The sequence below is a fragment of the Apteryx mantelli genome, chromosome 16 (genome assembly GCF_036417845.1).
Source record: "Apteryx mantelli isolate bAptMan1 chromosome 16, bAptMan1.hap1, whole genome shotgun sequence".
NCBI classification, from domain to species: domain Eukaryota; kingdom Metazoa; phylum Chordata; class Aves; order Apterygiformes; family Apterygidae; genus Apteryx; species Apteryx mantelli.
In genome coordinates this window covers 3,564,674-3,587,293 of record NC_089993.1, presented here as the reverse complement: position 1 = coordinate 3,587,293, position 22,620 = coordinate 3,564,674, and the positions used below count along the sequence as shown (strand labels likewise).

At 57.2% G+C, this 22,620-nt stretch overlaps 1 protein-coding gene across 5 annotated transcripts; it reads right to left on the bottom strand.

The window, feature by feature from the left end:
• Positions 1 to 805: 805 nt before the first annotated feature.
• Positions 806 to 22,029, bottom strand: CDIP1 (cell death inducing p53 target 1). 5 transcript variants are annotated; one of them, XM_067306148.1, is made up of 6 exons: positions 21,972 to 22,029; positions 4,988 to 5,090; positions 4,266 to 4,364; positions 3,942 to 4,088; positions 3,402 to 3,666; positions 806 to 2,133 (listed from the first exon to the last, which is right to left on the bottom strand). In XM_067306148.1, the coding sequence occupies exons 3-6, from the start codon at positions 4,348 to 4,350 to the stop codon at positions 2,022 to 2,024; spliced, it is 609 nt and encodes a 202-aa protein (XP_067162249.1). In that variant the 5' UTR covers positions 4,351 to 4,364; positions 4,988 to 5,090; positions 21,972 to 22,029; the 3' UTR covers positions 806 to 2,021. The 5 variants fall into 5 exon arrangements, with proteins under 5 accessions (XP_067162249.1, XP_013795440.1, XP_013795438.1 ...); XM_013939986.2 differs by lacking the exon at positions 21,972 to 22,029 and adding an exon at positions 13,293 to 13,314; XM_013939984.2 differs by lacking the exon at positions 21,972 to 22,029 and adding an exon at positions 12,010 to 12,497.
• Positions 22,030 to 22,620: the final 591 nt, after the last annotated feature.

Here is a 22,620-nt window from a genome sequence, read left to right as displayed (position 1 = left end):
AATCACAGAGTGCTTGAAGTTGGAAGGGACCTTTTAGAGATCATCTAGTCCAACCCCCCCTGCTCAACCAGAGTCACCCAAACATGTTGCCCAAGACCCTTCTCAGATGGAGATATTCAAAAGCCAAGGATGGAGAGTCTACCACCTCTCTAGGCGACTTGGTCCAGTGCTCAGTTGCTCTCACAGTCCAAAAAAAAAAAAAAAAAAAAAAAAAAAAAAAAACCCTTTTCCTTATGTTTGGATGGAATGGCCTGGCTTCTAGTTTGTGCCTGTTGCCACTTGTCCTCTTACTGGGTGCTACTGAGAAGAGTCACACTCACCCAATTGCATATTTATATGCACTAATGCAACCCCCCCCCCCCCCCCCCCCCCCCCCCCCACACACACACATCCCCCTCAGTCTTCTCCAGGCTGGAGGGTCCCAGCTCTCTCAGCCTTTCCTCATAGGAGAGCTGTGCCAGTCCCTTAATCATCTTAAAAGCCTAAACCTGCCCCTGAGGCAGGTGAAGTGTCCTGTGCCACGCAACCAGCTGCCCCCTTGCAGTGCTGGGCCTGGGTAACACATGCCCCCTTCTGCCTCCCTCCAGCCCAGCCCCATGGTGGGGTTTTTCCTCCTTGGCTGAGTGCTTGGGGCAGGGCAAGCAGAGTGCCTACTGCTGCCTCTAACCCCTGGCTGGGGGAAGCTGCTGCGCTTCCTCCAGTGCTTGGTACCCCCGGTGCCCTTGCCCATGCAATCACTCTGCATCCTCAGCGCTGCAGCATGGCTGGAGTAGGGTGAGAAGAAAAGGTGCACGCTGAGCTCAGGGTCGGTTATTTATTTATTTACATACAGACAGGGGGATGAGTGCCGGTTTTACTTCCAAGCAAACAGCAGCTGCCTGTGCAGGCCAGACCATTTGCAAACCTGCTTATGCAGAGCCTCCCCTCTGCTTTGCTGTGGGGGCCTGCTTGCTCCAGCTGCCCTGGCTGCGGGAGCAGGGTGCCAAAGGAAGGCAGAGGAGATGCTGAAAAAGGGCTCCTGGGTCCTCTTGCCCTTGCCTGGCACAGTGCTGCGGGCAGCCTGGGTCACTGCTTGCTTGCCCTGCTCCTTTTGCCTCATATGAGGTGAGATTAAAAATAAACCCCTACACCCACATGCAACAAGGAACCCCATCATCAGGTGCCTCTGGTAACTGCAGGATGGGTGCTGCTGGGTGCGCGCCCACAGCTCCTGCTGGGCTCGGGGGAGGGAGGGAGGGAGGGAGAGGGCTCGGGTGGGGGGGCAGGAGTCTACTCCAGAGCTGTTTTAGAGTATGAGCCAGCTGTGGGCTGGTAACAAACTAACTCCTCTATTCTACGGTGCTGTGTGCATGTAGCAACACACTGGATGCATTTTTGCTAATGGTTTGTGGGGTGGGGGAGGAACAGCCAGGGAGTTTCCCCTCCCCAAAACAGCCACAGCAGATGCAGGGGCTGGGAGGAGGCGCATGCGGCTTGAGCAGCAGTGGCCACCAGGCGGTGGTGCCCCAACAGACCCTGTGGTCAGCTCGGGCCTCCCCCTTTCCCTGCGCTGGGTGCAGCACGCCCGCCTGCCTGCAGTGGCTCCCTGGGCAGCTGCCTCCTCATCCTTGCAGGCAGGCACAACCCGCCACACGCATGGGGAGAAGTGGTGAGGGGTGGGAGTGTCCAGCAGCCTCTGCTCTCTGCCAGGTCGCTCCATGCGAGCTAATGCCCTGGAGTGGGCGTAAGGAGTGTGGCCTTGCTTCTGCGCCCAGAGCTGCAGGGCAGCTGCCGGAGGGCGCTCAATACATGGCCTCAGCCCGCAACCTCGGTGCACCCATGCCAGCGTCCCCGCTCAACCCGTTCACAGCAACAACCGGAGCCCAGGGAAGGTGGTCACAGCGCTGAGCGAGAGGGAAGCGGGGGCACACACATACACACCACCAGAGGGTTAAGCGAAGGAGTGTTGCACACGCATAGACTAGGATGGCAGCAGGAGAGGGGCTGGTGTCATTCCAGCGGCTCGGGCTCCTGGGGCGCTGTTAGCACATGCGCTTGTACGTGTAGATATAGGCCTTGCAGTTGGGACACGTGTGTGTCACGTCCTTGAAGTCATCGAACAGGCAAGGAATCAGGCAGCAGCAGAGATCACACCTGGAGCAGAGGGAGATGCAAAGAGCTGTGAGCCTGGGCACCCCAGAGCCAGCCCGTGGCACTCGGCCGCTGGGCACCAGAGGGAGAGCAGGAGGGGCCTGTGCTTGGGGTGAGCTCCAGGGCCAGAGGGGTTCAGTGGCAGGAGTGGTGAGTGCTTGCCTCTGGGAGGCCAACCATGGCCTGCACCGCTGCGAAGGGCAGCACAAAGCATCCTGCCCCTTGCAGCCATGCTGCTGCTGTTTCAAAGGTAAGTACTATGCCAGTAAGCAATCACAGACTGGTTGAGGTTGGAAGAGCCCTTTAAAGATCATCTAGTCCAACCTCCCCTCCACCCCAACCCTGTTCAAGCAGGGTCACCCAGAGCAGGCTCCTGAGGACCCTGGCCAGATTGTTTTTTTTTTTTTAATATCTCCAGGGATGGAGACCTCTCTGGACAACCTGTTCCAGTGCTCAGTCACCCTCACAGTCAAAAAGTTTTTCTTTATATTCAGATGGACTTCCTCTGTTTCAGGTTGTGCCCATTGCCTCTTGTCCTGTTGCTGGGCACCACTGAGAAGAGTCTGGCCCCATCCTCTTTGCACCCTCCTGTCAGATACACATTGATAAGACCACCCCTCAGTCTTCTCTTCTCCAGGCTGAACAGGCCCAACTCTCTCAGCCTTTCCTCAGAGGAGAGATGCTCCAGTCCCTTAATCATTTTAGTAGCCCTTTGTTGGACTCGCTCCAGTAATCCTGAACCCTTTGAGGGAGGGGAAAGCCTGGTGAGAAACACAAGGGATGAGACCTATCTCCACCACTGGACAAGGGTCTGGGACAAATGTCCCTTCCCCTCCAGCAGCCCCCATTGCTGCCAGCCCTTGGCCACAAGGAGAGGCGAGACTGGCGCTTTGCAGCTCTGTCTTGGTGTGTGTGGGGCAGACAGCACCTGCGCTAAGGCGCTCTGATCCCAGTGGCTCCACAACTGGCTGACAGCCTTTGAGGTGCCACCATCACTTCCCCTCACAGGAGACCAGGTGTCCAGGCACTGTCAGCCTAGGAAGCCACACGCTGCCCCAGTAACAGCTCAGCGCACACGGCAGCCCTGCCGGCCCTCCCAAGCGACGTGGGCTGGGGAGAGAGCCCCACCATGCCCAATGGCTTGGCCAACTCCACACAGCGCAGCCACAGGGCCGTCGGGCCCTGGTGCAGAGCAAGAACTGTCACAGCGTGGCTGCCGTCAGCCAGCCGGTGCACGGGGAGGGCCCCAGCCCTCTGCTCGCAGCACCTACCCAACAAAGCAGCAGAGGAAGCCGAGAAGGAAGCTCATGAACCCGATCTCGTAGGTGATCTTGGTGGTGATGGCTTGCTGGCAGTGGGGACACACCGTCTGCACTGGGGCGCCCTGGAATATCTCTCCCTGCAGCACGGTCACCGTGGTGGCAGTCCCCGACGGGACAAGCACGGTTGCTGTGTGGCCGCCAGGAGAAGGATAGTGGCCCGGGGCAGGGTGGTAGCCCATGGGTGGGTAATGCCCCGGCGGTGGGTAATAACCAGCTGTGAACGAGAGATGGGCACAGGTGACAACCTTTGTGTGGGTCAGGCCAGAGCCTCACCAGGGGAGGACCACGCCATGCTGCCACGCCATGGCCTTGTTTAAAGGTTTGGGGGGGGGGGAGGGCCCACTTGTGCCACACGTTCTCTGCAGACACGGGCCCGACCGTCCCTGTTCCCCGAGGAGCCTGGCTGCAAGCCTCCAACAGCAGCCCCAGCCCCTGGTCATGGTCCCCCACCGCTGCTCCCTGCTGCACACAGCCCCTGTCTGTACTCACCAGGCGGCATGTAGGGCCCGGAGCTGTCTGTGGGCATGTGGGGGGGCAGGAAGCCCGGCTGCGAGGGCGGCTCGTAGGGAGGGGGCCCGAATTCCGGCGGGGGGACGGGAACCCCCTGGGGCTGGCCCACAGCAGGGGAGACACCATCTGAAAGGAAAGCCAGAGTCAGCAGCCTCCCCAGCGCGCTGCCCGTGGCAGAGCAGAGCTGCAAGAAGAGGCCCTGGCCGGGGCATTCCCAGGGAAACCGCGCGCTCCCTGCTCCAGCCCGCTCAGCAATGCCGCCGGATCCGGCCGGAGCAGAGGGCCCCCCGGCACCCCGGGTACCTGTTGCGGGGGGTGGGCCGTGCTTCTCTTCTATCAGAGGTGCCGAGGGGCCTCCCGGGTAGGGTGGCGGAGGGTCGTTTGACATTGCTCAGAGCCGCCCTGCAAGGAAAGAAGCTCTTGGAAAAGATGCCGGCCTTTGACCAGAACAAGGAACAAGGGCACGGCCCGGAGCCAGACAGACCTTGACCCAGGCGGCAAAGGCAGGGCGATGCAGGTGTGCTGCCGGCACACCAGCGCGCGGGGGGGGGGGGGGGGGGCCGGGGGGGGGGGGGTCCTGTCCCCTCACGTCAGGCCATGGCCGAGCTCCGAGAGCAGGGCACGTGCCCAGGGGCAGCCGGGCTGCGTAACGCATCTTCCAGCTGCCTCTGCAGCTTTTCCCCTATAAAGACCACGGCTGGTGCGACAGCAGGTCACCAGTGCGGTTCTCAGAAGCGTTTCCCACGTGCTTGGGTGTTACCAGGATGGAAGCTGCTCTATCAAGGGCCTCAGCTGCAGCATTACAGGACCAAAACCAGGAACGAGATGCCCAAGCTGACTACAGGCTCCCCCAACACCAACCGGCAAATCATATGCAAACCTGCCCCAGAAGGGGAGGCAGGACGTCTTCCCACTGAGCCTCAAGCATAAACTTTGTAGGAAGGAGCAAATTCACGGAGAGCATCTCTAAATGTGCTCATCAGGTGAGTTAGGATGAGACCAGCTTTAAGCATCGGAGAATTTACCTTTCTCTTCCTTGTAGCAATGAGCTCAGAGGCTTTGACAGAGCTAAAAAAGCAACAGTTCTTCTAAGCCACGTAGTTCGGAAGCCGTCTTATCCCACCGAAGCTGTTGGAAAGGAGAGAGCAAGTGAGTTAGAGGAGCCACTGAGACACAGCAGTCTTATCCACAGGGCGCGTGTCCAACACAGCTTCACCTGCCGGTGACAGCTGGCCACGTTGCCACCCCGCTTCTACAGGGCCCGGGGCGCTGTGGGCCCAAATGCCATGGTCAGGAAAGCAGAGCCGGCGGCTGGGTATGGAAGGGAAAGGCAGTGGGCATGAAGGCTTACAGAGCCGACGGCAAGCAGGCCCTGGTGTCACGGAGCGCTGAGCCCCAGGCACGCTCGCCATCGCTCCTTGAGCCGTGTCCCGGCTGCAACAGCAGGCTGAGGAGGGGACACCTCCGGGGAACGGAGCCGGTCGTTCGCTCTGATCCCCAGGGAAGTGCAATGATATCAAGAAACCCGACTTCCCTGGTTCCTCTGGCTCAGTTATATCCGGCAGGACGTGACTAAATTGGGAAATACAGCCGAGAGGCTGTTCGCTCTGCGCTTTGGAAGGCTGCCACGAGGCATGGGGCACGGGACACAGTGACATTGCTGTCAGTGCCCGGGGGAGCAGCGCTAGGAGCTCCCCCGGGGGCCGGAGCACAGCGACCCAAATGCCCCCGCCTTCGTCCCCGAAGGGCCAGATGTGCCCGCGCTCGTCCCCATCCCGCCACGGCCAGGTCGGTGTGCTCGCAGAGGACAGCGCTGGCTGCACAGCGCCTCTTCGGCTCCAGCAGCCCCGACTGAGCAGGAAAAACACACGCAGGCTGCAACGACACCAGCAAAAGCCCTTCCCGCAGGCTGTGCCAGGGCAGAGCCGGGGTGGCCCTGGATCCCAGGAGAAGGCCGGAGCGGGCACTGCTGCCACATTACCCCCAGCGCAGCCAGTGAGCCAGGGAGGTGCCGCTCGACAGCCCTGCCGAAGCACGGAGCGCGGAGACAGAGAGGTGCCCGTGGAGCACAACCACCTCCATTTGCAGCTGCTCGGCCGGGCGAAGACGAAGCTCCAGCCAGCACAGGCAATAAGATCCCGCTCTCCTTGAGCAGTTTGCTCGGCTTATTCCACCCCTGCTTTTCCAGCCTACCCTTTCTGTCTCTGAGCAGCCTCCTGCAAGGTGGCAGGAAATCTAATCAGGTCACAAGTCTATCGAGGAGCACGACTGCGAGTCATCAATCGTGGAGAAGCCTGCTGATGCCCCCAGGAACGGAGCAAAGCCCAGATGGCCATACGGTCTCCCCACGATGTCTGTATTTAATGACCAGTGTTTCTTCTCAGAGGTCTTAAGTGATATGTTCCAGACACCCAGCTTCAAAGCGTAGTACTGTGGCAGCTGGGGGGGCATCTTCCTCCTGCTTCCCTCCCAAAGTCCTTCCTTAAAAGCCAAGGGAAAAAGAGGGATGGGCCCTGTAGTGTTTACAGCAGAGCTGTCACTGCACAGAGCACTTCCAGGCTGAGGAAAAGCACCCAGTACCCGGAGCGCCAAGCACTGCAGAGCCATCGCTCTCCTTCAGTGACCTACAAAGCTATGAATGGAGCTGTGCTCTTTTTAGCTTCACCAGGCTGTAAAGAGAAAGAGGACTTATTCTTCTGAGAGTAGCCAACCAACCCAGTCTGCACACGCAGGAACCTCAGTGCCTTGGACCTGCTCACCTCCGTGCTTGCCGGGGTTCCCTGGATGAGCGCAGGCTTCCCCGAGTCCTCACCCAGAGACAGTGACCCACCAGAGAGCTTTTCTTCGCCTCACAGGCCAGCTGAGCCCATGGCTTTTAACACAGCTCCCGTTACCACTCAGATGCTGCTTTCTGATCATGTAACGTCTTTCGGTACACCCAGGCCTTTCTCACCCAGTAATCTGAGCCGCTAGCGAGAAAACCCAAGAGACGACCCAAGAGACTAAGAGGCAACACTGCCCACATCCTCCACTAGCCACCTCTAGGAACACCATTCCCACGCAGCGGTAGCAGAGGCCTCAGCTTTCATCTAAGAGCAGCTTTCTCCTGTTTACCAGCTTGTGGAGATAACGATCAGACCGTGGGGGAGCATTACGTCTGCCTTTAAACACTCCCGAGCGACATCTGCAGCAGCCGCCCAGGTGCTAACCCCTCTCCACCTCCTCAGCCCAGGCCTGCACAGCGGCAATGCCACCGAGGACAGAAGAGCAGCGTGTGCCCAGAGCAATCCGTTGGCTGAGGAAAGGGCAGCGCCGTGCGTTTCCCAAAGACGCCTCCCCTAGCCCCGCACGGGAGGGACCTGCAGCAGAGACGCCCCGTCTCGTCACAGAGCTGAGATGTTCGTGCCAACACAGCTGAACCCTGGGGGACCAGGGCCACAGCCGAAAGGGCGAGCCAGGCTTATTTCGGTGCGCGTGAAGCTATTCAGTGATGAACGGAGCCACTGGACAGAAGGACTTGTCCCCACCTGGGCTCGAGCACGCTGCAGGAAGCACAGGCCACCTCGATCAGCAGGAAAAGGCAGCCACGAGGGTGACGGGTCAGGAGGCATCAGAGCCAAGCACACGCTGGGCTGAAGGGAGGACACTCGGGGTCCGCAGAGCTGTTCTGCTTGGTCTTAGCAGGCTCAGTCACTCCTAAGGCAATGTCCTGCTTAGCTATTAAGAGGGATCCCTAAAGAGCAAGATGCTGGCCAGGTGCCCTTCTTGGGAGGAAAAGAAAGCCTGATGCTTTTAAGCCTCTCAGAAGCCGTTTCTCCTGTGCACAAAACCAGCTTCAGCCTATTTCCGCTAGAGAACTCCACGGGGAGCTAGAGGGCACAAGGATCCCGTTCTCTGGCTCAGCTGACGCCGGATGGGAGCTAGGCCAGAGCATCGCTCCCAGCGCTGGTACAAAAGCCCCTGCGATAGTCCCTCTCTAAAGCAACCCGGCCGAAGCGAAGCACACAGATCCCCCCGCCGGCGGGCCCACAGCAGCGCAGGGACCACTCACTCTCTGGAGCTAGTCCCCAAGACCCCGTAGTTTTGTGAGCAGCAGCTACTCAGGGTAGGAGAGCAGGGAGCCTGGAGCGTGCCCCCCCTTGCAGAGCCCTTTGCGGGTGAAGCAGGTTGACGGTCTGGGCTCAGGCAGGTGAGCTGGGAAGCTCCAGCCACCAAACAGCCCATCAAAACCACAGCAGGATTCACACGGAAACACGATCCCCAGGATCCACGCGTAAACAGCGAATCTTGCTGCCCATCGTTTCTTTTTTTGCCAAATAGCTTTCGGCAAATCTGACTTATTTCGCACCCTCTGTCCTGCAGACCAAGCCGACCTGCCAAAGGGAAACAAGCCTTCCTCTGCCCATGGCACCGACACGGAGAGATGGACTTCAGAGCCCGGCCACAGCCGCAGCAGGGACGTCACGGCGCGCAAGGGCTGGTGCACCCTTCGCACGGAGGAAAGCCCTGGCAGGCCTGCACGTCACACCAGGGCCACCCGCGCCAGGAAGACAAGCCGTTCGGCTGGTGTGCTGGCCCCTCCGCAGAGCCCTCGGGCTGGCTCGGCCGCGTCAGTAGAGCATCGCGCGCTTCCCAACCTGTCCTGCTACTGCGCCGCCTCCAGTGCATAACTGCCTCTAGAAAACAGATTAAAGTTTAAGCCACCTGCAAGCAAACCGCTCTCACTGGGGTGTAAAGCGCCAGCCAGTACTAGAAAGCTGTCCTACTTTAACCACGTTGGTTTATTAACGCTCCAACACCAATGCATTTCTGTCTCATAAAAGCACCTTAGATGAAACAAGCGGTTTTTACAGACGGAGAAACATTCCCAGTGACGACCCCTTCCTCCCACTGAAGCTGCATCCACACTGTGCTTCCTGGAATAACCACTCCCACAGAAGAATTGCACACCTAGGGAAAAAACAGCTTTTCCGACAATTCAGGCTAAGTCCACCAGGACTTAAGTTCCAGATCTGATGGAATTGCAAATGTCCAGTGCGGGTCTTTTGGGAGCAAGGAGCCATCTCGTGATCATAAGACTCAAAAGGAGTTGGTTACCAGTAGGAGGATGGACAGAAGAGATGCTATTTCCGGGTAAAAATGCAGATTAATTCTTCTAAAGTGGAAGTACAGCTTTTGCTGGTCAAATCACCCGGCTCCTCTACTTTGAAGATTAAATACAGAGGACCAAACCACCACACCATCCTTGGAAACGCTGCCCCGGTTAAAACCAGGGCATATAAAGAGGGCACCCATAGGCCGGCGGCACAACAAACCAAGCAGAACGAGGATCAGAGGGGACCCGCTGGATCATCCCATCCCTTCCCTCTTTGGGGACAACACATCAAAGCTTCCCTTCCCTTCACGTGGTCGTTCTGCTCCTGCTACTCCCACGGGACGCCTGTTCCAGGCCCTCACTGCTTTGCCGGGTAGGAATCCCACAGTTTCTAGCCTAGGTTTATTCGTAGCCAGATTATATCCATCCGTTCTTGAGCCTGAGCAGCTTTCCCTCGCTCCCTGCAAACCGCCATTATATCCTGACTCAGGCTTTGTTTTGCTAGACTGAACACACCAAGCTCTTGCCGGGTGTTTCTGGACTGCGTTTTGAATGCAAACCTGTTCCCTCCCTCGAGTCCAGAACCGCCACGGCAGAGACTCGACGCGGTGCTCAGCTGTGCGGCCACGGCAAACGTCTCCCCCAGAAGGAGGGCCTGGGTCGGCACGTGCTCTGCTGCAGTATGGACAGGACGGCAAGTTGTGCCTGGCCTCGCTGCTCCAGCCAGGGCACTGCGGCACTGCCCTGGGACTGTACGGGGACACTCCTGGCCCTCCTCTACCGTCCTGGGAGCTGGTGGCCTTTATGGGTGATCCACGTGTCCTCCCCTATGGCTGGCTCTCCTCTACCTGATCGGCCCAGGGTGCTGCTTCAGGCAGCTTTTGGGCAAGGAGAAGAACCAGCCTGTGTCAACAAGTCTCTTTGGATATCACCCAAGACCTGGGCTTAACTCTTAACCTGAGAGCTCTGTCAAAAGCTTCTCTACAGCAGTGAGCACAGCCACAGAGCAGCTAGGCCAGCGCAGACGGCCCCATGTGCTTAAACACAAGGTTTTCCAACGTGCCTCCTTCAAAGGCTCCAGATTTCCTGGTGATCAACAGCCCAGGCTTCCCTACAGCGCCTGTTACTGGCACACCCAAAACCAGCAACCACAAAGCTCTCCCAGATGCTCCCAGAGGCGATGAGGGAAGCGTAAGGAGGTGTTAGGGTCCAGGTTTGTTCCCAGCTCCCTGAAACACTCTTCTCTCAGCCCCAAACTGAACTGCTGCCTGTTAGGCTGCACTGCTCGGAGACCCAGAGACTGGGTCTGTCACCCCCGCGCTCTGGCCAGGCGGTAGCTGCGTGGGCTTCGAGCTGCCTTCTCCCATCCAAAACCACCACAGATGAGACAAACCAAAGGAGGGACCGGATTGCCGTCGAGTCTAACTCCCGTGAAACCCTGATGGTGCAGCGCGGAGCAGCTCCAAGGCAGCTCACGGCGCAGCTATGATGCCCTTCTGAGGACCACTCCAACGAGCAGAGATACGGTCTGCGCTGTCCTTGCTCCTTCTGCATCTGACAACAGGAGACCATGGTGCTTTGGCTTTGTACAGCCTTCCCGGGCAGTGGCTCTAGCCATGGAGACAGGAAGCAGGGTTTGCTGATCCTCAACTATGATCAGTAACATCAGCCCTTCGAAAGCTCCCTGGACACATTTTTGGAGATCTTCCTCCGCAAAAATTAACTTCTGATATTTTTAAGAGGAAAAAGCACACCATGATTAAAATGAATAAATAAAAGGATGCAACCACTTTTAGTTTCTTCGCACATCAAACATAGATGTGGGCTGTGCAGCTGGAAAATCTCTTGGAAGAGTTTAATTCCAAGGTCTTGCAGAAATCAAACACTGATAAAGACAGACAAAGTTGGGATTCGCCATGGTCCTAGCCGCTTTCAGACAGCTCTGCTGCCTTGGCTCAGCCTAGTCTGACAGGCATCTTACGCTGTCTGCTAAGAAAACACTTGGACCAAAAAAGGAAAGTATTTCCCTGCTGTTTGAAGATTTAAAGGAGAGAATACTGAGAATAAGACGACAGACGCACATGCTAGGTATGAGCACAAAAGGCAGATGAGATGCTAAGAAAACGTCATTCGACAGAAAGCACGTTCCCCTTTGAAAGGGCTTTAGGAGTAGCAAGGAGCGTCTCGGAACCAAGCGCCGTCGGATTAGAGGTGGACGGAGCCACATCCCGACCGTGGCTATCGCGGTTACCCTCCATCACGAGGGCATTTCCGAGCAGCATCTCCAGCCTGGCCCCGCTCTTCTTTGGGCTGTGCTGGAGCCACTGAGCAAGCCCCAACCGCTGCCCCCGCCATGCGCATGCCCGCTCGCGCTCCTGCACGGATCAGCTGGCGGGGATGTGGCTCAACTCCCACGGCTCCGGGAAGCGCCACACCGGAGCCACAGCTCTTACCTTGAAAGGAAATATAGCAAAAATCCCTGCTGTAAAAGCAGCACCAGTGGTTACTTCTGCCTGGTTTTTATGCAGAACAGAAGATGTTTTCTATGGGAGTGAGTCAAACTCCCTCCTCAGCCTCCCCTCTTCCCCGGCGCGTCTGCCGCCTCCAGCCTGCGCACTGTTTCCCCGGAGCCAGGAGGGAAGGAATAAACACAGGACAGTGCTGCAGCCTCCTTAGGGAGGGGACGCACTGACAGTGCTTGACCAAGCAGCGTCTACCCCCTCCTTTACCCCACCATTAACCCTAGCAGCGCCTCAAAAATTCATCATCCCAGGTCCCGGGCGAAGCAGCGAGAGCGCCCACGCCTCCAACACACGCGTGCACACACACACATGCCGAAACCCAGCTTCAGGGCTAACAGAAAGGTCCGTTCTCTTCCCGAGTGACTCAGCTGCATTTCCCCAAGCACGAGCCATGTGCTCGCAGCATCGCCGCCCAGGAGTGAAAACCCACCGTGCGGAAGGAGCCAGGCTGCCTGCGGAACAGCAGTTTGCTCCCACACTTCTGCAGTCACGTTTCAGCTGCAGAAAACTGCTCCTTCCCGGAGGGTCAGGCTCTTGCTTCGGTGCGGGGCCGCAGAGCTCTGCTGGCAAAGCCGGTCAGAAGCAGCACTTTAAAGCAAAGCACTGCGTGCCCAGGAGGAGAGCGTTGTTCACCTTAGCAATCCAGCTACATCAGACAGCCGAAGCTCCCCGCTCTGCTCTACCGCATACGAATCTCCGGAGGAGCAGCCCCCGTTCCAGTCATCCTACCTCGGGACCTTGGACAAACCATTGGACCTCCATGTGCCGGAGTAACCCAGCAGGCAAATTGAGCAAGAGCAGGATCCTCGCTGAAAGCCAGGTGTTGTGCCCAAAGCAGGATTTCCCAGAGAAGTAAATCCAAAGCACAATCAGATCATCTCCACGATGCAGCCCAGGCTCAGCTGTTCTCAGCCAGAAATTCAGATTACTGCTTCTCGCAGCTCCTCTGCGTGGACGTCAGGAAAACCCGCCCCAAAATCCCCCTGTTTAAGGCAAGGATGGTTTATCTGCAACACCCCCAAAGGGTTACCCACGGGGAGGAGCGCCTGAAAGGACCCGCTGCCGCCTCTGGGATCCTCTCCAGGTCTCTTCGCTTCCGGATGGGCTGACCCAGCGCTCGTTGGCTCTCGACACCGGCGTGGCAGAAGCGGCATCGCCAGGACCTGGTTAACCTGCACATTTAAAGCAAAACTAGCCGAAAGGAAGAGAAGGCACCCGGTGAGCTCCGTGCTGCAGCTTTCCGAGCTGCGGCGCACACAGCTGCAGCAAGCGTCCCCGGCTCCGCAGAGCTCACAGCGCTGCCGGTGCCAAGCGCCGAGAGGGGCTGCAAAGCAGGCTGTGAGCCAGCGGCAAGCGAGAAGCCGTTGCCCCGGGCTTCGGCAGCCCCTCCTGGGAACCGAACTCCAGCCTTTACACCTTTAGGGGCTCCGGGGGGGGCTCGGGCATGCACAGAGCACTCTGGAGCACCCGGGCAGCTTATTTATCCCTCCAGCAAACAGTTTTCTGAGCAGGCACAGAGCATGCTGCAGCTAGATCGCCTTGCAGGCTGCAACCGGCCTCCGGGGAACAAAACCCACCCTCCCACGCAGGGGGTGCTTTCTCTTTAGACATTATCAGCTTGTGACCTGGCCTCATAACAAAAGACAGATTATAATACGCCGGGTGTTCTCGCGGATGCGACGATCCTACTTAAAAGAAACACTGAAGACGAACCTGAGCTCCTCTGCGCCTCAGCGGTCTGCTCCAGAGAGGCTCAGGCTCCCAAACGGCCCCATCTGACGCCTGATGACACCCCCGGGGAAGCAGCCAGGGATTTCAGCGGCTCTCCTGCAAGTCCCCTACCTCTGCCTAATTTTTACCCTCAGCGGACGAACACTGCATGACATCACCCTGCCGACCGTTCGCTTTCTAGCACGCTTCCATAACCTAACCTGCCATGATCTAGAGCGAACGCAGCCAAGATCTACTCCAACACTACAACGCCAAGCGCTAACTATGCCACAAGAATGATTAATTGCCTGTTTAAGCAAAGAAACAGCAACCCCAGCTCACAAAACTTAACAGCAAGTATAAGTCCAAGAGGAGACTGGACGGATGCCCAGCAGGTCCCTTACATTTAAGGAAGCCACAGCTCTGTGTCTCATCTCCGATGGCAACCTGGCACGGATGCTTAAGGACGAGCGTAGGAAGAAAGCAAAGACAAAACGACCCCTCCGGCAGGCTCTGCCACCCCCAACGCTAGCGTTTCACACACTAGGCAGCCTGGAGCTTCTCCGTGGACCACCCTAATCTCCGTGTAGCCCACCAGCTCCCTGCACCCTGCCCCAGAGCGCAGGGGCAAGGGCTGATTTTTGGTACAGGCATGGAAAGGTCTCCTGTTGCTACAGTCTGCTGCCTGCCCTTCTCACTGGGCGCCTGCGAAACCTCACCCAGAGAAAACGAACACAGAATGATTACTCACTATTTCACCCAGCGAAATATAAATTTCCTTCCCCAAACGATATTTTAAATATTTTATTCCCTCCCCCACCCCATTTTTCCATCGTTACCTCATTCCGCAGAGGTTTTTTTTTTTGAGAAAAAGTCGAATACCACGGCGACATCACTTTTTGAATCAGATTGATTAGGTGTGTGACTTCCATTAAATAACACGCTAAGCTCCAGGAGAGGAGGAAACCGGAGGCAAACAGCATCAGCACTTTAGGGGAGATGTAGCTGCGTTTCAGCCTCAGAACTAATCAGAGCCCAAGAGCCTATTTGCAATTCCCTTGCAGATTTTGCAACACAATGAAATAACTGTGAATACATCGGTGGCGATTCCAGACCCAATTTCCTTCCAAGAGATGTACAAAACGCCTGTCAGAATACAGACGTTTTCTTATCCGAGGCACAGTAGTGGCTTGCTGTAGAACCAGCTCCAGTCTCCAAAAGCATTAGCATTTTCTCTCCCCACAAATAACCCTGCCTTGGCACCGGCGATGCTGCTGACATTTAGATTTAACAGGTACAGTGTCACCTTGCTGGTTTTCCTGAGGACTTAAATAATATCGAGCTTGATGTCGCTCGATATTATTTAAGGCCCTGGCTCATTCTTTGCAAAGACGCGTGGTTTGGGGTTAAAGCCAGAGCGTGCACGTGTAATATCTGAGATGTCTTCTGAGTCCTACCACTAGCAAGGAGGACCTGGGCACATCTGGAAACATATGCACTGGCAGGAACCTTGCTGTGCTGATACCACTCCCATCACCACGTTCAGCTTCTTGCTCCCACAGTGCCACCAGAGCTTCCCGTTTTAGTGAGGGGGGCAGCAGTCCAGACTGGAAAACCTCCGTGGGAGGCCCAGGGCCCTGCTCGCGGCGGGTTTTCTCTCCCTCTGGCAGTTTGATGGGAGGAGGGTACCGTGCGCTCCTTTGCTCCCAAACTCGGTTCATCTGGGTGCTCACAGACACACTGCAATGTCCCAGCTCGCAGATGGGGAAACCGCTGGGTTAACCAAAAGCCGCTGAGTGTGTCCAGTGCTGGGTCATCTCCAACAGTACCGCAATGGCTCCGTTGGAGCACTGGGATCACCCCCAAGTCATACAGTTCCTCCCAGCCCCATTTCTCCCTCTTGTTCTAGCCAGACCTGCCAAACAACGGCACGGAGCCCCTTGCTCCATACCTGGCCCTCAGATCAAGCCAAAAGCTGCTTCCCCGTGACCCTAATTTGCCGCTACTGCTCACTCAAGGCAGCACACGGCAGTCCTGCCAGCACAGGCAACTAAGACACGTGTGGCCACCTCACCACCCTCGTTCGCTTAAACGTGAGTGGATCAGACAAGTACCTTGACCAAAATACCGATCGGCTAGCCACGTTCAGCAGCGTTTGCAATCGGGCGTGCAGCACCCAACGCTCTCTGAAAACAAGGGTGAGGGATGAGAGGTGATGTCCTCATACCTCTCCAGGCCATGGCTCCAGCCACCACCTTAGTTTTGGCACACGTGTACACGAGCCACACCAGAACTGCGGACAAAGATGACAGAAGACCTCTTGCTGAAAATCTAGACGCAGCGACTGGATTTAAAGCGTCTCTAATACTCGGCAACGCGCTTCCTCAAGTGTCTATTTTAAGTTCTTCTAAACTTTTTATCTGCCTCTCTGTCAAGTCAAGGCCTCACTGCTTTACTTTACGATTAAAAGCTTTGTTGGTCAGAGGGTTTTCTAAGAGTCTCTGGGGCAGCAGAGTCCTAAACCTGGGTCACTGCTCTTGGAGCAGGTGACGAGATTGGGGACAACTCAATTACACAGAATTACAATTCAGATCCATGAATCCCATTCAATCACATTTCTCTCCCGGCTGCTCTGGAGCATTCAGGACGGAAAGCATCTCCCGAGCCTGATGAGCAGAACAGCTCCCACATCTACAGCACTAAACAAGCAGGAAACTCTCCTCTCTCGGCAGACTATCCCCGTAGCCAGCTCAAAACCGAGCTCTCCACCAAGCTAATGTGTCCCGAATCGCAGCACCCAGGAGGCAGTTTGAAAAAACGAGCGTGGCTAAAATAACTGTGCCTGTAGCTCGACGCAAAAAACTTTGGGGGAACCTCCAGTCCCGAAAGGCAAACGGGCTCCAGATGACATCTCTAAAAGCTACCATGAGCCCAGGGGAACAGCTGATTTTTTTAACGGTGATGGAAAAGGGTTTCAGATCTGCCATGCGCGACTGGGACCCCCAGCGACCTTAGGGGTAGGGGGAAGCATCACCAGTCGGAGAGTCCCTGCAGCAGGGGGACGGCATGGGCTTCAGCCTGCGCTTTCTTCCCCAAAGGATGCCGCCCTGAATCCTCACGGTGCCTTTCCCTCTCTTAAAAGCGTGGCCTGCTACTGCTTGGGAGGAAAAAAAAAAAAAATCAGTAAAATACAGTGGCCTGATTTTCATTCGCAGTCAGAAATCCGGTCGTAAGTGAACCGCACTCCCCTGAACGCAGCTTTCGTGTCTATCGTCCAAGTTACCTGCAACGGGCACTAGCACGAGCGGATTTTACAGCCACAGTGAGCGGGGCCCGTCTGCATCTCAACAGCTAATTTCTTCTCGGAAAGGAGAATTTAACCTGGCAGTGGATGTTCTCAGAGCTTTCTCACACAGAAAAGCTTTTATCTGGGTTGGCTTAACAACAATCCAGCATATCCAAAAATGCGGAGGGGTGGCTAAGGAGGAACGCTGCCCTTGTAGTTGGAGTACTTTTGTCCGAGCAGTTGCTTTTGGTAACCACAGACTTTGAGAAAAAATGTCTCTGTTTTTTTTTTTTTTTTTAATAAAAGCCAACCATATTTTCAAGGTAAAATCTACAACATCGCAGGCTACCCCCCCCCAAACACATATTCTCAACTAAGTCTGGCCAGAAGCTTTGCTCTTAATAAAGCCCAAACCAAGGGCAGATTGTTAAATATTAGCTACCACATTCACTTCTGCGGCCCGCGGAGTGCAAGCGGCCACTGGCAGGCGGCTTTTCCCAGGCCACGTTACAGAGGAAGAAACTTCAGAAGAAACTTGAAAGCCCTCCGCGGCACGCAGCTGGGTTAGCGCATCAGAAAGCATTTCAAAGAGCCTAATCCCAGAGCATCCTTGCCATCGCCACCCTCCGCAATCCACGGGCAGGGGGGAATAACTAAGCAAGGTGCCGGAAAGCTGCTTTTTGTTGTTTGCAGATCCTCGCTCACGTTTTCCCCTTGCTCGTGACGCTACGCGCAGGGGCGGCGTGTGTCCAAAACCACGCCGGCCCATCCGAACCGGGGCGGGAGCGCACCCTCCCTCGGCCCTGCAATGAAAATCGCCGTCTTACCGAAACTCCGTGCTCGTACAACGCGGCGTCGCAAAGGGATCCTCACCTCCCTGCACTGCTCGCGAGGTAGATCATGGAAAAGCCAAGCGCGGCGGAGGCCTCCGAATCAGAGAGGCTAAAATACGGGTTTTTAAAGCGTTACATAGCTGCAACAAGACAACCCTCCATGCTCTCGGGAGCGTCGCCACCGTCCTGCTGCACAAGAAAAGCAGGTGCTGTGCAAGGATCACACGAATCATTCCCGGCAGGGTCCCTTTGGCATACGGATAGGACCGTGCCCAAATGGAGAACATCAGTTTAGGCTGATCCAGCCACTAGGGAACAAGGAAAAGCTCAGAGGAAAGCAGGACATTACAGTAGGCCAGAGGACAAAAAAACCCAGACCAACACAACACTCCCCTTGTTCCCATCAGCGAGGAACCACTGTCCCAAGAACGGCCTGTGCAGAAAGCAGGAAACTCGGAGCAGCAGGGAAGGGCTGAGTCACGGCAATCCGAGGCAAAAAAACCCCAACAAACAAAAGAGAAAGGGCGATAACGTGGACAGCAGCTGTCCTGGGTCTCAGAGACGCGACCCGGTCAAGCCAGAACACACTAACCCACCTTTATTTTTAAAAGCCCTGCGAGCGCATGGTACTGCTATAAAAAGCAGCCGCCCCCCCGCTTCCCCGCTCCAGAGAGGCAAATATAGCCCCGGCTGAGTTCGGCAAAGCCGCTCTCACTCCCCGGCGCCAGCCCTGCAACACGCCGCCTGCTCGGCAGCGCGCCGGTGCCCCAACGCAAACCGCCCTGGGTCCGTGGCCTCATGTTCGCTGTGATCTGCGGCTCCCCAGCATCGCCGTCGCAACCGCACGGGACTCCCGGGCCGCGCAGACGGAAGGGGAACCGCAGTCCAGCCGAGGGATGCCACGAGCAGACGGCGGGGAGCTGCTCCCCCTTACCCGTGCCGGAGGGGCGCGAGGCGAAGCACGGCTCGGGCAGGTTTCCTTAGGACCCAGCTCAGCTCTCCAAAAAGCCAAACGGGAGCCGAGAAGCCAGCTCTTCCCGGTGCTCCTGTTTCGCAGCCGGTCTCGGCACGGCTCCTCCAGCCCTCTGGAAGGCCAAGCTACGGTTAGGTTTCACTTCCAATGTGACGGTCATTCCATGACCGAAACAAAATCAATTTTTATAATAATTCTCCCCAGGAGAGTAAGCATGTTCATTCACCCATAAGCTAAAAGATCGTACCTCCTCTGCCAGCTGCGGGGCTCTGGAAGGCAGCGCGAGGGATTTCTGAGCAACGACGGCTGATCTTTAATCCAGTTATTCAGCTACTCCTCACAAACTACGGAGGGGGCTGTATTTTTTCAACCAAAGAATTACGTTTGTAAAAAAAACCCCTCCAGTTCACTTTCTTGGGATCCCAGCAGGGAGATGCGCACGTTACAGGATCCCAGACCGCCGTAATTTTCCTTTTTACATCTGCAAAGCCCGTTTGCTTCGAGAATAGGTTATTTTGTTCAGAGAGCCAGGATTAAACTGTGGGGGAAGCTCAGAGAGCCCTAACTTACCGCTGCCCAGTGGTGGAAGAGCCTCTCCCTGCGGGTCGCAGGCAAGGCAGGGAAACGCACCCTGCCGCCAAGGCAGCTCCCGGAGCCGTAACCCATTCCCAGCTGCGGGACCCTGCCTTGACGTTAACTCCCGGACAAAAGCTTAAGAAACTGTCCCAAAGCAAACAGGTTCTCACGGTTCAAATTTAAAGTAAAATTCTTTTCCACCACGACCATGTAAAGCCACGAGTAAATAAAGAGGAAATATAGATGCAGCATGGGATGGCCACGTGCTACGGTAAGATGGAATTTGTGATTGTAAGACAGAAAATAAATGCAGCAGAAAACAATTAAATGTGTTAACTTAAAGCGAGAATACTCCTTCCAAAAACCACTAATAGGTAGCTAGCCCGTTAGGGCAAGGTAGGGAAGATTTTCTTTCCAAATTAAGAGACGGGATATCAAAGAAGGTTTGGGGACATCCACAGGTGGGAATGTCTACGTGAACACTGTTCACGTAGACGTGTTCAGGGCTGTAAAATCACCATCTAAGCACAGACCCCTTCTTTTATAATCTGAAATAATCTCTAAGAGGCCTAAATATTATTCCGGTTGCTTTATCTTTTATCTGTAAGATAAAAGATACTACTAATACAGAGTCACCGTACTAATAGCAACACATAATCATATCGCTTGATTTGCACAGAAAACCCTGGCTCTTTTCTCATGTCTGCAATTTTTTGTTTCCCCCCGTCTCTTGTCTTCCCTGTTTGCAGCTTCTCACCGCTACCCAGCTTGATGTTTGGCTCGGAAGTCGGCATACCTGTCGAGAAGCTTGCAAGCACGCTCTTCGCGCCTGCTGTCTTCAGTACTACTTTAATCTCCACATTACTCAAACGCTATTTCCTCCTTTTCCCACCTGGCAGCCATCAATCTTTTCCTCAGCTTGACACAAAGATGAAGGCAGCGTGCCTGCGCATAGAGAAAACTATCACAGTGCTTTCACACAGACAGATCCCGTACGCACCTGTAGTAATACCACCAGAAGGAGCGCACGGCCGTGCTACAGGCCCTATAAAAACGGCTATTAAAAAGGGATTTAAAAAACGAGCTTCTCTACAATCCAAGATATTCTCTCCCGATTACAGCAATTATAAGAAAGCGAATGTAGGGCTTCATAATAGCACCACAAACGGTTGTAGAACACCTAATTTCATGCTTCTTTTTATCTATAAGCAAAAAACTTAGCCCGCATCAGAGCAGATGTTAGAGGATTACGTATCTCCTCCCAAAACCACGCATCCTCCTACCAGAAGATCTCCGCATCAACCACACCCTTTGAATACAAGTATTTATCTCCTAATTACTAATTTAAAGGAGAAAAGAAGATGAATTTTTTACATAATAGAGTTACTTACGGCCCTTTTCTGGCTGTGCCTGTTAGTGAGTAACACAGGACAAGGGGAACAGACCTGCAGATCAAAACACTTTGGGCTCGCGTGGGCCCTGCTGGAGGAACACAACGGGTTCAGGGAAAGGAGCTCCCTCGCTGCCGACCGCCCCAGGCACACCCGGAGCAAGAGCTTTCGGTCCTCAGCACGCGCACGCGCACGCACCCCGCCGACCTCGTCTGCCACCTGATATTTTAGACACCACCCGCAAGGCGACGACCCACGAGTTCTCCCTGGTGCAAGGAGAGAGGCTCTGAGCAAGTTTCCAGCTCAAGGAAAGCACGGCGCTCTTAATTACGGGTGCGCTAACAACACTTGACACCTCTCTTTTCTGCGCCTGGGGCGGGCTGACAGTCCCCAAAGCTCTGCTCAGGAGCGTCAGAGCTTGTTTTTAATACGCTACAGAAAACCGAGCCGGGAGAGGTGTTTGGGGAGGCAGAGCTTAAAGCCTTGCGCTAGAAGACAAGGTGAGCTGCGGGCGGCAGTTCGTCCAAGTATCGCGAGCCCCAGCGGCCGCCACACCGCGAGCCAGGGGCAAACGCCTCCACTTGTGGGGGCTCCGCGCAAGTTTGACCACGAGTGTGATTCCTGCGGCTGATCCGGAGGACGCCGGCGTGACGGTGCCTGTCCCAGTCCTGCCTGCTCCCACCCCGGCTGGACTCGGAGGCACTTCCAGGTTCTCTGGTCCAATCCCTCATGTTAGCAGCCGTCGCAGCATCCTCGTCTTTGCGTAAAGCGAGTCAATGCTGCTTTGAAAGCTGCCACAGTTTTGCCTCTTGGGAGGCACCACCAAGATCTCACTGCTCTGCTGGTCAAAGACCCTCCGGCCTCCGGCTAACATTTATTCACCGGGATTTGCTGTTGGGCAGCACCGTCCGTTAGCCGAACGGCTCTTCTCGTTACGCGGCATTCACACCGCCACTGTGTTGGCGGACAACATCATCGTCGTCATCATCATCATCATCATCATGCTCGCCTTGCTTCCTGCTAGACGACGAGGAACGAGCAGGCGGCTCCAGCCCAGGCTCACCTTTTCCGAGCAGGAGCAGCGCGCGCGTCCCTGCCTGGGCCCGGCTCCCTGCTCTGCCAGGGAACCTCTCGGCGTAACGGCTCGCGCTTGCTTTTCCCGGCGGCCACAGCGCTCGGCTCGGCTCGGCTCGGCTCGGCTCGCGGCGCGAGGCCCTTCCTCTCCGCCGGCGGGCGATCAAGTGTCACCCCCGGCTCCGGGCCTCGGGCCTCGGGCACGTCCCCGCCCGCCGCCCCGGCCCGCCGCCCCCCGAGGCTCCGGCCGGGCTCCCCCCGTGGCAGCGGGGCCCCTTGGCCCTTTTGGTTTCTTTTCCTCCCTTTTTAACGAGGGTCACGCCGACCCCGCGTTGCATTTCAGCCCCGAACCTCCCCGAACCTCCCGCTACTCCCAGGCCGCCGCCGCCGCCGCCGCCGCAGGCCCGGGGAGCCGCCGCCGCCGCGCCCCCCCCCCCCCTCGGTCCCGCCGCTCCCCGGGGCCGGCGGCGCGGAGGCCGCGGGCCCTGCCCTGCCCTGCCCGCCCCGGCCCCGGCCCCGGCCCCGGCCCGGGCCGCGAGAGGCCCCTACCGGCTCCCGGCTCCCGGCGGCGGCTCCGGCACCTGCCGCGGGGCGGCGCGGAGCGGAGCGGCGCCGAGGCGGGGCCGAGGCGGGGCGGGCCCGGCGTCGCGGCCTGCTCGCGCCGCCCGCCGCGGGGCTCCCGGGCAGGCCCGAGGCGGCGGGGAGAGCCGCAGCGCTGACGCCCCCGCCGCCGGGTTACGCTGTGCGAAGAGCCGCGGACACCGCGCGGGGCTGGGGGCAGCGCCCGGCCCCCGGGTCCCCGGTCCCAGCCCCCCCGGCCCCCCGGCCCCAGCTCCCCGGTGCCGGCCCCGCTTCCTTGGCTTGGGCGCGGGGAGCGAGGCGCGGGGACCCCGGTGCATCCGCCCGCGCCCCACGCCTGGCCCCAGCAGCCCCGGCAAGCAGCACCCCTCGCCGTGCTGCCCGGCGCAGCGCGGGGCTCCGAGGGGCCAGAAGTGGGACAAGGCCCCGCGCAAGCCCGGGTCGAGGCTTCCCCCTCGCCGCTCCCCGCTTGCCGTGCCCCGGCTCGGGGAAAAGGCTGTTCCCGGCCCCGAGCGCGCGAGCGAGCGGCGCCCCTGGGATACCGGTGCTGGGGAGGGTTTAAAGCTGGCAGGCGGCGAGCTGCCCGCTCTGCGAGGGCGCCCCAAGGGCCGGAGGGAGC